This window comes from Budorcas taxicolor, chromosome 8 (genome assembly GCF_023091745.1).
Source record: "Budorcas taxicolor isolate Tak-1 chromosome 8, Takin1.1, whole genome shotgun sequence".
In the NCBI taxonomy this organism is placed as follows: domain Eukaryota; kingdom Metazoa; phylum Chordata; class Mammalia; order Artiodactyla; family Bovidae; genus Budorcas; species Budorcas taxicolor.
This window is the reverse complement of record NC_068917.1, coordinates 80166124-80180340: the sequence shown is the minus strand read 5'-3', so window position 1 is coordinate 80180340 and position 14217 is coordinate 80166124. Positions and strand designations below refer to the sequence as shown.

The 14217-nt window shown below is 42.0% G+C and overlaps 1 protein-coding gene across 1 annotated transcript in view; it reads left to right on the top strand.

The window, feature by feature from the left end:
• The window catches only part of SLC28A3 (solute carrier family 28 member 3), a 64422-nt gene that overhangs the window by 32881 nt on the left and 17324 nt on the right, over positions 1-14217 (top strand). The window contains exons 3-9 of the mRNA XM_052645327.1: positions 372-454; positions 3370-3461; positions 5316-5505; positions 6559-6703; positions 7956-8069; positions 9780-9857; positions 12560-12640. Coding sequence (XP_052501287.1) covers positions 372-454; positions 3370-3461; positions 5316-5505; positions 6559-6703; positions 7956-8069; positions 9780-9857; positions 12560-12640 — 783 coding nt within the window. The remainder of the gene's footprint in view (positions 1-371; positions 455-3369; positions 3462-5315; positions 5506-6558; positions 6704-7955; positions 8070-9779; positions 9858-12559; positions 12641-14217) is intronic.

Genomic DNA, 14217 nt, shown 5'->3' with positions numbered 1-14217 from the left:
AAAGGGAGATTTATGTAGCCTCTGGTATTAACTTCATTTAGCACTTGTCTGAAAACAGAGCAGGAATTCAATGATTACAGTAGAGATAGGAACTAAAAGCAGAGATATTAGCCAATTGGCTGAAGAAATGGAGAAAATACCAATGGCTCCTTTTAAGTAAAGGGAGAGATGAACGAACCTAGATTTTTTTGTGACAAGGGGAAAAATCTCTGAGCAGTTGATAATTGGAGACATAATCTTGCATAATAATTTTAAAGTAATTTAAATCATTTGGAAAAATTTCCTTACCAAAATTCTGAGCAAAAGAGATCAGAGTCCATTATGCTCAGCATTCTCATCATTCCACCTCTGTCCCCATGTTTGATTTCCAGGTAGAAGAGCACATCACCATCGAGCAGGATTCTCTAAGAAAGGATGAAGAAGAGGAGGATGATCGAGAAACACATCGAAAAGGGTACAGGTTCAAACCACAGAAATATTCTTGGGCTTCCCTGGTGGCTCAGACAGTAAAGAATCCACCTGCAATTCAGGAGACCTGGATTTGATCTCTGGGTTGGGAAGATCTCCTGGCAGAGGGCATGGCAACCCACACTAGTATTCTTGCCTGGAGAATCCCCAGGAACAGAGGAGCCTGGCAGGTTACCGTCCATTGAGTAAATGACTAAACACAGCACAGCACCTCCTAAGCAAAGTGGTTTTGCCACTTTTTTATTCTCATCTAATTTTTAACATTAATTATGATTTGTCAGAGATAGTCACCACCAATCGCCCCTCCCTACTACCCACCTAACAGCATTTTCAGAAAAATTAATGAAACTCTAGTATAATCAATGTGGTAAATTCAAATTGCTGATGTCCTAGGAACCCAATATCCAGGAAAATCTTCTAATTAAAGCTGTAAATTGCCAACTAATTGCCCCAGTCCATGCAAAAGTAGTTAATTCATCTTCTCAATGTTCAATCAACGAGCAATTATTTCTCAAAACCCAATTCACTTTAAGTCCCAACAAACTTGCTCTTACCTCATGGTATCATGAAAATATTCCAGTCCTTATCACTCATTAGCAGGAGAGGCAAATTATTATTTTTATTTTTTGGATCAGAAAAATGAAGCCCAGACTTAGCCAAGGGTTTGTCAGCTGGGAAAAAGCTGATTTAAATTTCAGCTTCTGATTCCTAGTCCAAGACTGTCTCTATCATAACACTAAAGTATTTGTAAATTTTCTAAATTCCTGTTTAAATTTGGTGTTAATTCCTGAGTCTCTGAGGAACTTGTTGTGTATCAGAAGATAGAGCTGGTCAAAATTCAGATTGAAAGTCCTTGTCACATATGCATCATAAGGAATTTTTACCACCATGAGAACCTACTGTTTAGCACAGGGAGCTCTACTCAGTGCTCTGTGGTGGCCTAAATGGGAAGGAAATCCAAAAAAGAGTGGTTATATGTATACATATAGGTGATTCACTTTCCTGTACAGCAGAAACTAACACAACATTGTAAAGCAGCTTATACTCCAACAAAAATTTTCTTTTTAAAAAGAATTTTTACCACGTTGGAAATCTGAATTTGGTTTCATCCTCATTTTAGTTCAAGAATCTCTGACCCTTGGGGCCAAGAGATTCTCTTGGGTGGTGAGAGGTACTCAGGTTCCATCAGTGTTAATGGATGGAAAAACAACCACCAAGAGATTTGGAGTCATTCAGCCTAGATAACCAAATGGCCAAAGTGACTATTTGTAGCCACTTCCTTTTTTTGCAGTGTCAGGTTGCTGTAATGGACTATACACACTCCCTGCAATTAAACAGTCTGATAAATTTGACCTGGAGTAGATGGATGTGCTCTATTGAATGTTGCTGTCTGACACTGCTGCTTTATAACACTATATCCACAACTGAGGACAATGTATCAGCAGCCTGTCCTAAATTAAACCATGAAAAATTTAGTCTTTAATGTACTTATATTCCCTCAACATGTTCTAGAACAGTGTCACTAATTCTCAGTACGCCGATTCATACACACACATAAGACAAATTTTTCATGAAATAATGCCTGTCATCACTATGTGTGATATACTCTGACATGTCCTATTCTTTTGTTCAAGGACAGTTGTCACATGCTGTATGACAAACTTCACAACTCACAAATGGGTCCCAACCCACAGCTGTAAAATATTGTTCCAGAAAAGCAATAAGAAATCCCATTTCATTTATCTAAGAATTCAACAAAGGCCTGTCAAGCACTCAGTGTCCAAGCTGCTGATGTTGGGCTCAGACATCTATTCTCCATGAAGTTACAGTCAGTCAAGGTTTCATAACAAAACATAATTAAAGGAGATAGTAGGAATAGGTTGCAGAGGACTACCTCTGTCTGAGGAAATGCAAGAAGGCTTTGCGGAAGCGAAGGGCTTGAGCAGTGCCCTGAACCGTGAAGGGGACTATGACATGGACACGTGGGCATGACTGCTGGAGGGAGGGAAACTGGAGAATGTTTACCAAGGGGATGGGAGGTCCTAGATGGGGGCTGAGTCCTTTGAGATCCTGGAGATTGTGAATCTTCTATACAGGAGAAAGGGTTATTTTAGAAATCCTGTCCAATGGCCTGAAAGTGGTCATGATTAAATGTGCAAGTAAATTCCTTCCATTTAGCCTCAAGTAGGAGAAGAGAGGCCTGCGTTGGGAGGAACACTGAGGAAAGAGGTGTATGCAGGGAAGCCAGGGTTCAAAGCAAGCATGGGGGACTGGGAACACCTGGGAGAAGAAAGGACAGTTGTTGTGGGTACCACCCTGGGACCTCTCCAGACTCCCTTACTGGTGTACACCATCTTCCTTGGAAGAAGTGATCAGATGCACACATGGCTTGCACACTCCACACCACCCTGTAACAAAGCTCTGGGCAGATACAAAGACATCAACAATTCCAGAACCTTCTGAGAAAAGCTATATCACAATCCATTGGTTGACAGCCCTCAAATCCCCAAAATCCTAATTCACTTTTCAAGCATCTTGTGAAGACAGTCACCCTTCCACTAGGGGGTGATCTAGCCTAGTGAGAAACAGTCTCAGCCTATGATTCATTCTCAGCTTTTGGTTGGTTACCCTGTCCCCTGCTTTATTTCTGGGAGCACATTTTCTGCATCTCCATAATCTCTCAGAGCTTGGCACAGCCATTCAGCAAAGGTTGAGCCAACCATGGATGATTTTGGTCTAAAATGAAATGAGTTTCTTATTTCTATTTTGTAGGACACAAACCTCATGAATATGTTTACCTGATGACTTACAAAGCCTAATCTACTATAGCTTTAGCATGCCAGGATATGTCGTGTATGTGGTGTTTACATCTGCCTACTTCTTGCCTTTGTGTTGTTACAGGTGCCTGGAAAGGATGTGTGGGAGGATGTCTGATTTTTGTAGGGAACACAAAAAAACCCTTCGGTACATCATCTGGGGCATTTTAATAGCAGGTAAATAGCAAAAGGGAATGGGATACTAGTGTCTCTTTTCCAGGTTCTCTCAAATATCAGTTTTCTGTAGAAAACAAATAAGTCTTCCATTCCCTGAATCATCTCTGAGTCATCCAGGGAGGAGAGAATTTCACCAGAAAGCCCCTGAGTGGTGGGTCTCAGCTTGAAATGCCCATGTAGATAGCTGTTCTGCGTGAGAAGTCACTTCAGTTGTGTCCGACTCTTGCGACCCTATAGACTGTAGCCTGCCAGGCTCCTCTGTCCATGGGATTCTCCAGGCAAGAATTCTGGAGGGGGTTGTGATGCCCTCCTCCAGGGCATCTTCCCAACCCAGGGATCGAAGCCAGGTCTCTTGCACTGCAGGCAGACCCTTTGCCACTGAGCCACCAGGGGAAAGCCCCATGTCCTGTTTATGCAGCCAGCAGCTGACTTTAGATTACCTACTCCCATGGTCTTTATTATTGTGTTAAGGATTTGAGGGTTGGATAATGCAAATTCAGGTAACTGGAAAAATGGTGATAATCACAAGGCAGCAACCTAATTGAAGGGGTGATATAACCGATCAATTAATGCTTTATATGAACACAGAACAAGGAGGAGCCTAGGGTCACAAAGCCCTCTTCTCCTACCTGAAAGCAGGACCAGGTGTCTTCACAGATGAGCAGGTGTCCTGCTTTGACTCCCTCCAAACAAAGGGTTCCAGGGCCCATTTCAAGGAACATTCCTGTCTATAAAGTGTGAGCCCTCCCACTCCAGTCCATGGACATTAATCCAAGATGGCTGACCCCAAGAGGTCAGTGGTTTTCCGGTCTCACACTGCCAAAACAGGGAGCATCAGGGTTGAAAACATGCTTGCTTGCTTTCTACCAGCCCAAATAGTATTTTGCAGACCATACTAAAAACCACACAGCTATTCCATTGTAGTACAAAGTAAGCAGATGGTGTGGCCATGTGCCAAGGCAATTTTATTTGTAGACTACAAATACAAATATACAAATACAACTGTACTTGCCACCTACAAAAACAAGTGGCAGGCCAAATTTAACTTGCAAACAAAGCCATGTTTGCCAACTTTTAATGAAAACCTTGTGTTCTTATCCCAGAATCTCCTCTTCTAAAGCTATCAGCCTGGTCATCACCCACCTCTTTCCTTTAGAGATTCCATAGCATGTCAGTGTTGTGGCATTCAGAGATTTTCCTACTCAAGTTTAGGCCAAATCTGGGCCACAAACCAGGAGACTCAATAATTTTTGCCAGTGGTTGCTTTGGTGCCTGGCCTTTCTCTGTAGAAGTTCATCTGCTGAGTCTGGGTATCAGAAAAAGTAGTCAGTACTAAGCAAGAGGCTTCCCTGGTGGCTCAGATAGTAAAGAATCTACCTGCAGTGCAGAAGACCTGGGTTCAATCAATAGGTTGGTAAGATCCCCTGGAGAAGGGCATGGCAACCCACTCCAGTATTCTTGCCTGGAGAATTCCATGGACAGAAAAGCTGGGGAGCTATAATCTATAGTGTTGCACAGAATTAGACTTAGCACTAAAGTGACTTTGCATGCACACACTAAGCAAGAGCCCCACTGATCCAGCAACAAGATTCAGGAATTCAAAAGTTTCCTTAAGAAAAAATCTGGTACCCTGTGCTTCTAGCATTCTTGGAGAGACTATTTAAAAAAAATAAATAAAGGAATTTAACCCACAATACAATCCTTATCATCAGAAGGGCCAATAGCTATGTCAAGAGCACCACTGTGTTCAATGGTTTCCTGGTGGGCCCTGCCCTTGGCTGAGCCAGATCAGTGCTGGAGGCTGGTCCCCAGCTGACTGGTGATGTTCACTGTCTGTGTTTGCTTCCTGCACAGGTTACCTGGCCCTGGTGATCGCAGCCTGTGTGATGAACTTTCACAGAGCCCTTCCTCTTTTCGTGATCACCGTGGTTGCCATCTTCTTTGTGGTCTGGGATCACTTCATGGCCAAGTATGAGTCTCAGATAGCCAGGTTCCTGTCTCCAGGCCAAAGGCTACTGGACAGCCATTGGTTCTGGCTGAAGTGGTAAATGCACTCAGTTCTTTTCTTGTGGTTGAGTGGGATGTTAGTCTTTTCCAACACTGTTCCATAGATTCATTCTGAAATTGCTTCCTCATTGATGGGATATTGAAGCTAGAAACAACCTAGGGAGTAATCCATTAAAAATTTTTTTTAAAACCTTCATTTCACAAGCAGGACACGAAGGCCTAGATCAGGCAGTGATTCATGCAAGATGTGCTCAAATGCCCCTACAAACTGCTTTCATTTCAAGTGCTACTAAATGATAAAATGTTGTCCAAAAGTTGGGATGGTTCTGACTCGAAGGGGTGACTTTCTGTCTGGGCATCTGTAAATTAATAAAATCAACTCTCTCTTATAGGACCCCTGTCCTGCAGGTGACTGTTCAGGGCTTTTCTTTCAGCCTGTCTCTTTGGGAGCCCCCCTGTCTCCAGGTGGCCCTACAGGGTAGGACCCAGAACCCATTCTCCTCAATATGGCCAACATGGGATCTACGAGGAAAGTTCACACATTCTTGGCCTAATGACCAGGATTGTACAATCCCAATAGAGCATCCTCTCCAGCTCTGCCATTTACTGAATCACTCCTGTTGTGCCCACTGGGTTCTCCAGGGAGTCAGAACCAGGTCTAAAATCCAACTTAGCTCTCCGAGGCTTGGGTGGGTCCCCCAATGCAGAGGACACATTTCAAGTTCTTCCTTGAAAGGAAGAAGGTAATACTTCACCCATCTCCCTAAATGGAGGAGAGAATTCCCAGCAGCTCTCAGGAAGAAATCACCAGATTTCTTCTCTAGGCATCCTTTCTCCTCTCTGACCCCTTTATGACTACTGCGCCAGCAAAGAATCCAAGTGTTTGGAATATTGGGGATACATTGCTTCATTTTTTGACTATGTGCCTTTCTAGCTACACCCAAAGAGAGTCTCTTGCAATTTCTAGAAGCATAATTTCCGAGTGCCAGTATGTGTTACTCAATATGTTTTGTTTGTACATTTAAGCCTAATTAAGATTTCCATGTTAGCACAATAAATGATGCCAAAGCACCCTTCCTGGTTTTCTTAGGGTGATATGGGGCTGCCTGATCCTGGGAGTTATTCTCTGGCTGGTGTTTGACACTGCCAAATTGGGCCAACAGCAGCTGGTGTCTTTTGGAGGACTCATAATGTACGCTTCCCTGACATTTCTATTTTCTAAGCACCCAACCAAAGTAAGTATGAAATCAATCATTTTTTTTCTCCTTTTCTTCCCCCATGTGTAAATTGCTCAAAGTACTGAGTATGAAAGAATTGAACCGCTATTCCATATTTTTCTTACCTTGCTATGATATTTTAAATGGCTAAGGTGCTCTTTTCCTGAATGTTAATAGTTCTATTACTCTACCTTTTTCATTCTCAGTAATTTTCCAGTTGTTCAACCAGTGAGATACTCTCTTCTGTCAAGTCTGATTTATACTTCTGTACCCCCACCCCCCTGTTACATACAAAGAAAACTCATCCGTTTTGATCCAAATTTCTTCAGGCCAGTAAATAACAATATTCTACCATTGGATTCTGCAGTTTATCAAATTTCTATTTGCCATTGAGGCTATTGTACTCCAAAAATTTGTCCTTAAGCAGTTTTGTTTACATTGAATTCAATTCTCATCCTTGTTTTATCATCCTGGAACCCACTAAATCAGCAAGAATTTTCAGATATTAAAATTTTCACATATGATTCATAACAGCAAACTTTACTAGCTGAAAGTCTGAAAACTTTACTGGCTGAGTGATTGATCCAAAAAAAAAGAGAATTAATCAAAGACCAAAGCCACTTGATAAGATCCAAATTGCTTTCCCTGTTTCGGTGAACATCCCCACTGTTTTCTGTGCCTCCAGTCCCATAGTTCTTTGCAGAGCAGTCATCTCTGCACCAAAAATGAAAGCACTTGATTGTCCATTTACATGCTGCCTGCTTTTGGACTGCATTAGAGTTAATTGTGAAATTACAGTGAAATGAAAGCCCCACCACAGGGTGGAATTTCACTTAATTCACTTACAAATTGTCATATCAACAAACCCTGGACACACAGAGAAGTCATGTTCAGCCTTTCCATTTTCCAGATGGGAAATAATTATATGTATCTAATATTTACCACATGACCAGAAGACCGGATCCTTCCTCCTTTAATGACTCTACTAAAACTAGTCTTCATGCCTAAGTGATTTTATCATGACAAAATGGTTACATATGTTTCCAGGACTGAAGGCTTAAACTCGGGTTTAAGAAGAAGTAGTACAATTCTGAGATTTTTAGTATAATTCTAAGGAGGGATTCTTTGCTCACAGCTGCTTTGGCCTCTGAAAGAAGGTGAGTCACAAGCTATATCTGAGAAGCTTCCAATAAAATAGTGATCCTCTGGTAATTTATGCTGAGTTTAGCATTCATTTTCTAATAAGATATCTCTTCTTCTTTCTGTATAGGTTTACTGGAGGCCTGTCTTTTGGGGAATTGGGTTACAGTTTCTTCTTGGCCTTTTGATACTAAGGACAGAACCTGGATTTATGGCTTTTGATTGGTTGGGCAAACAAGTTCAGGTAAGTTCGGCTCAAAGGACCACCTTGTTCTTTATAGTGCTTTTAACATTTGAATATAATCCTTAAGATATGTCAGAAATAAGTTTATTTATCTGCATTCAGTTCAGTTCAGTCACTCAGTCATGTCCGACTCTTTGAGACCCCATGAACTGCAGCATGCCAGGCCTCCCTGTCCATCACCAACTCCCAGAGTTCACCTAACTCATGTCCATTGAGTCAGTGATGCCATCCAACCGTCTCATCCTCTGTCATCCCCTTCTCCTCCTGCCTTCAATCTTTCTCAGCATCAGGGTCTTTTCAAATGACTCAGCTCTTCTCATTAGGTGGCCGAAGTACTGGAGTTTCAGCTTCAGCATCAGTCCTTCCGATGAACACTCAGGACTGATCTCCTTTAGGATGGACTGGTTGGATCTCCTTGCAGCCCAAGGGACTCTCAAGAGTCTTCTCCAACACTACAGTTTAAAATCATCAATTCTTCTGCACTCAGCTTTCTTTACAGCCAAACTCTCATACCCGTACATGACTACTGGAAAAACCATAGCCTTGACTAGATGGACCTTTGTTGGCAAAGTAATGTCTCTGCTTTTGAATATGCTATCTAGGTGGGTCATAACTTTCCTTCCAAGGAGTAAGCATCTTTTAATTTCATGGCTGCAGTCACCATTTGCAGTGATTTTGGAACCCCCAAAAATAAAGCTAGCCACTGTTTCCCCATCTATTTGTCATGAAGTGATGGGACCAGATGCTATGATCTTAGTTTTCTGAATGTTGAGCTTTAAGCCAACTTTTTCACTCTCCTCTTTCACTTTCATCAAGAGACTCTTCAGTTCTTCTTCACTTTCTGCCATAAGGGTGGTGTCATCTACATATCTGAGGTTATTGATATTTCTCCCGGCAATCTTGATTCCAGCTTGTGCTTCTTCCAGCCCAGCATTTCTCATGATGTACTCTGCATATAAGTTAAATAAGCAGGGTGACAATATACAGCCTTGACGTACTCCTTTTCCTATTTGGTTGAGTCAAATTTTAATTCCATAGCATGTGTTAGACAAATAATTTTGTTTATGTGGAATACGTTAATCTGCCAAGTTCATTATTATTTTGGTTGTCCCTTACCCATATCAGGGGCTTCCCTGCCCATGGGAGACCTGGGTTCGATCCCTGGGCTGGGAAGAGCCTCTGGAGGAGGGCATGGCAACCCACTCCAGTGTTCTAGTCTGGAGAATCCCCATGGACAAAGGAGCCTGGCAGGCTACAGTCCATGGGGTAGCAAAGAGTCGGACACAACTGAGTGACTAAGTACCCATGATATCCCTTCTCTGTCTCATTTGACCCCTGCATCCTGTCCCAGGGCCACTCTTCTAAGATGCTTCCCCAAACAGAAAAACCAACTACTATGCATCCAGTAGTAACTAGTACCCTCCATGTACCATCTATGTTTTCTGGAGCAAAGTATCACACCCAGCTTATTCTTTAGCACCCTAGAGTCAGAGTGAATGTCAGAAATGCCAGGAAATCTGTATGCAGCTACAGTCCTAAAATATACTTCCCAGCCATCTACTGGTGGGGGAAAGTTAAGAAAATTAACTCTCCAAGTCTCTCCGCAAGTTTTCTGGGTCCTCACCCTCTGCAGAGCCTGGTTGGTCTTGTGGATGTTAACTACTGTTTCAGTGTTTGTAATGAGCTGCTCTTTTCTCTTCTGTAATTCAGACATTCCTGGGGTACACTGATGCTGGTGCTTCATTTGTCTTTGGTGAGAAATATACAGACCACTTTTTTGCATTCAAGGTAAAACCAAACACTTTTTTTCTGTGTAGACATTTCCTTTTCAGTGACTTCTTCACATGCAGATGTTCAGATAGACCCTAATTGACCAGACCCAGGCATGTCACAGGGGCACAGCACAGCACCATCCTTTCTCCTTTACAATTTACCTGAAGTCAATGGGCTGAAAATACATTATTTTGTTATTATAACATTAAGGAAGACTTCCCTAGTGGTCCAATGGCTAAGACACTGAGCTCCCAATGCAGGGGGTCCTGGTTCAATGGTCAAGGAGCTAGATCCCACATGTCGCAACTAAGATTATGCATGCCACAGTGAAGATCAAATATCCTGCCTGCCACAGCTAAGCCACGATGTGGCCAAATAAATAAATATATTTTTTTGAACATTAAAGAGAACACGTAGAGGAAATCAGAAATATCAAAACATAGGCAGATCTCAGAGATGTTGCAAGTTCAGTTCCAGACCACCACAGTAAAGTGAATATCACAATAAAGCGATCACACAAATTTTTGGTTTCCCTGGTGCACGTAAAAATTATGTTTACAACTCTACTGTCATCTATTAAGTGTGAGATAGCAGTATGTCTAAAAAAAAGTACATACCTTAGTTTAAAATCACTCTATTGCTAAACAATGCCAGAACAATCACAACAGTAACATCAAAGATCACTGATCACCATAACAAACATAGTCATAATGAAAAAGTTTGAAATATTATGAGCATTACCAACATGTGACCCAAAGACACAGAGTGAGCAAATGCTATTGGAAAAATGGCGCCAATAGACTTGCTCAATGAAGGAGTGCCACAATCTTTCAATCTGTGAAAAATACAACATGCAAGAAGTGCAATAAAGTGAAGCACAGCAAAACAAGCTATGCCTGTACCTTGGGGAGTTGCATAACATTTGCTGATATACTTATGAAAGCTCATATGGGGTAATAGGATCTGAGATTTCAGGGGAAAGAACATGAGGTACCTGGCAATGAATAGACATATGGGTACCAATGCCTTCCTGGTCCAGGCTCAGGGACAGCTCTGCACTCAGGAAGCTTCTTAATCCCAGACAGACTGGGACAGCTGGTCACCCACATCAACCTTTGTTCTTACAGAACCATCCCCGTGCTAAACCTTTCCCCTCTTTGCTTCAGTACTGCCTTCACCTTGGCAGGCCTTCAGGCCAGGCCTTCTCCCAACCATAGGAAGGATGTTATTTTACAGGGGAAAGGCAGCTTTGTGACTTAGCCCCACGGTCAGGCTTAATCAATTCTCACAGCCCCAGGAAGCTCACCTTCCTCTGGGAAGTCCCTACAAATCCTTGTTGATGAGTCAGAAAAAGCATTTGGCTTTTTCTTCAGATTTCTTTTTTATGGCATGCTATTGTTCCTACATTTTTTTATTGTTTTCTCACTCATGGACTCCGTTTACCTCCAAATTACCTCGGCCAACTGCTATGCTGAATCTTTTTTTAAACTACTGATTTGATACTTTGGTGCTGAAACAACTAAGCCATCTCTGAAAGGTCCAGTGTTTGCAAACTGAGATAGAAATATGTTCCTATCATAAATTGAATCCAGAATTACAAAAAATAAAATCACAAAGAAGGTGGAACTTGCTGTTCAGGCTGCACCACTGTCTGCAGACCTCCCCACCACCACCACCACCACCACCACCACCACCAAGAACAACACCTGTCCTCTCCCCCAGGGCATCCTTTCTGCCAGAATAGATTCCCTGTGGGAACATTAATGAGATGAGCCCCTTTAACTCCTTGAAGCTTTCAGGAAGGCTCTGCCTGCCCATTAAAGCCAATAAAAGCACATAAATGAGTGCATTCTGAATAATGGCACAAACAGCCTTTTAATAGATTTTTCTAAATTAGATCCTGTACAAATTGTCCTCAGTCCTTCTGTGTCTCTGGTGGCAGCTTGTTCCTGGCCATTTAGCTAGGAACAGAGGGAAAGGGAACAATGGAGTAGGGGTGGTGAAGGATCCAGACCACAACCCAGTGTGGTTCACGCAGGGTAGAAACCGCTCCCTGTAAAAACGCAAGCTGCACGGAAGGCATCCAAAGAGCATCAGTAAAAGGTCTAGAAAAAGACAACCTTCATTAACACAGAAGTAGACTAGTTCCAAAGTCTAATCTTTGTATAATGATTCAAAAGTCTATAAGTAAAATATTCATTATTCTAAAAACTAAATGCATGAATTCTTGCTCTATAGGAGGCATTATTTAAGTACCTACTGGGTCACTACTATAAATAAAGACCTGAGGTTGCTCGCAGTTAACCTTGATCCAGGTTGTTCTGATAATAAGTAGTGAATCCTATGTCTGTTGAATATCAGAATGACAAGGATATCTGCCAGTGGTTTTCAGTTTCTTGATCTAATTATTATAAGTTTCCTCCCCAAAATGTCATTGCTTCTCTAGAAACTGAAGTAAGGAAAGCCCATCATAGTAGGATTTTTTAAGTTTCCTATGAAATACACTGAAGTTTACTCTGAACAAATTAAAAGAGACTGTATGTAGATGAGGAGGTTGCCTGATAAAAGTGTTCTTTATTCAAGAGAAGTTTCCAGTATTTTGATGACATTTCAGAGGGGAAAAAGGAGGCAGAAAGAAGGAGATTGATCTGAAACCTACTAGTACTGCTGGGATCAGTGTTAACCTGTGGCCACTCTTGTCCTCCACCCACCCCCAGGTCCTGCCCATTGTGATTTTCTTCAGCACTGTGATGTCCATGTTGTACTACCTCGGATTGATGCAGTGGATCATTAGAAAGGTACCGGGACTAGAAGGAAGTGGGTGACAGGGGTCGAGCTGATTATCTCAGGGACAAAGTCTTGAATGTCTTTTATCTGGATTTTTACTAAGTGCCTTTCCCTTCATACCAAGATCCACTCCTATCCCAAGGTATTAGATTCAAACCCCAAACTCCTCCATGGATCTACAGAGGGGATTTTATCTCCAGGACTTCTAATAACGCTGTGACTTGTGACTCCCTGGACATCTTCATGAAACCTCAGCAGTTACTCCATTAACCAAAGAACTGACTTCAAGAAGTCAGGACCAGATTGTCCTTTCATCTTGACTATCCAGCCATGCCTTACACAGAGTCACTGCTTACCCTCAGATGATAACCCAAATGGATCCTCCTTGTTTAGGAGTTGCTAGAGAATCAAAGGAAGAAAGGAAAGCTGCTCTTCTCTCATGAGGGGCTTTTGTCAGCATGCAAAATTTTTTTTTTTTAGGTCTGAAAAGTTCATCTCAGTCCTGCTGCCCCAACAACTGTCAGTCCTACATCATGTTATATCACAAAACTCAGTAATTTGTAAGTTAGTTTAAATGCACTCGAGAGCAAGGCAGCGTATAGAGGTTTTTGGCAAAGCCACAACCCTCCTTTGATCCCTGTAAATAAATAAAATGGAGAGAGAGCCAGAATAACAGCAGGATTAAAGGTTTCAGCAAGAGTGCCAGAGTGCATAATTTTCTGACTGTCAGTTGAAACACTTAGTATTCCTGTGTTTCATGTCGAAGCAGGAAGGAAGGAGAGAGGATGCAACAGAAAGTCCCCATTCTCAGGTGGGCACTACAGTCTCTGGTTGGAAGATCCACTACAAAAGTGGGACTGTCAACCATGTTTGAGACTTAGGTAGAAAAGACCAAACCTCAACTACATCCCATTACTTATTAGCTAAGCAATCTCTGACAGAACAACTAAACCGTTCTGTGCCTTGGTTTCCTCTTCTGTAAAATGTGTCTAACTACAGAACCTCCCTGAGAGGGCTATTATAAGGATTAAATTCACTAGAACAAGGGCTTAAAATAGTCCTTGGAATGCTGTGAAGACTGACATGACTGTTAGAAAATATTAAAACTTATTACTTGAAAAAAAATCAAGACATTACTTATACAAAATAGACATTTCAAGAGACATTCATTGTATAGTGTTCAAAGAATATACAATGACTCAGACTTCAGTTCAGTTCAGTTCAGTCACTCAGTCATGTCTGACTCTGAGACCCCATGGACTGCAGCATGCCAGGCCTCCCTGTCTATCACCAACTCCTGGAGCTTGCTCAAATTCATGTCCATCGAATCAGTGATGCCATCCAAATACCTCATCCTCTGTCAACCCCTCGTCCTCCCACCTTCAATCCTTCCCAGTGTCAGGGTTTTTTCCAATGAGTCAGTTCTTCATATCAGGTGGCCAAAATATTGGAGTTTCAGCTTCAGCATCAGTCCTTCCAGTGGATATTCAGGACTAATATCCTTTAGGATTGACTGGTTTGATCTCCTTGCAGTCCAAGGGACTCTCAAGGATCTTCTCCAGCACGACAGTTCAAAAGCATCAATTCT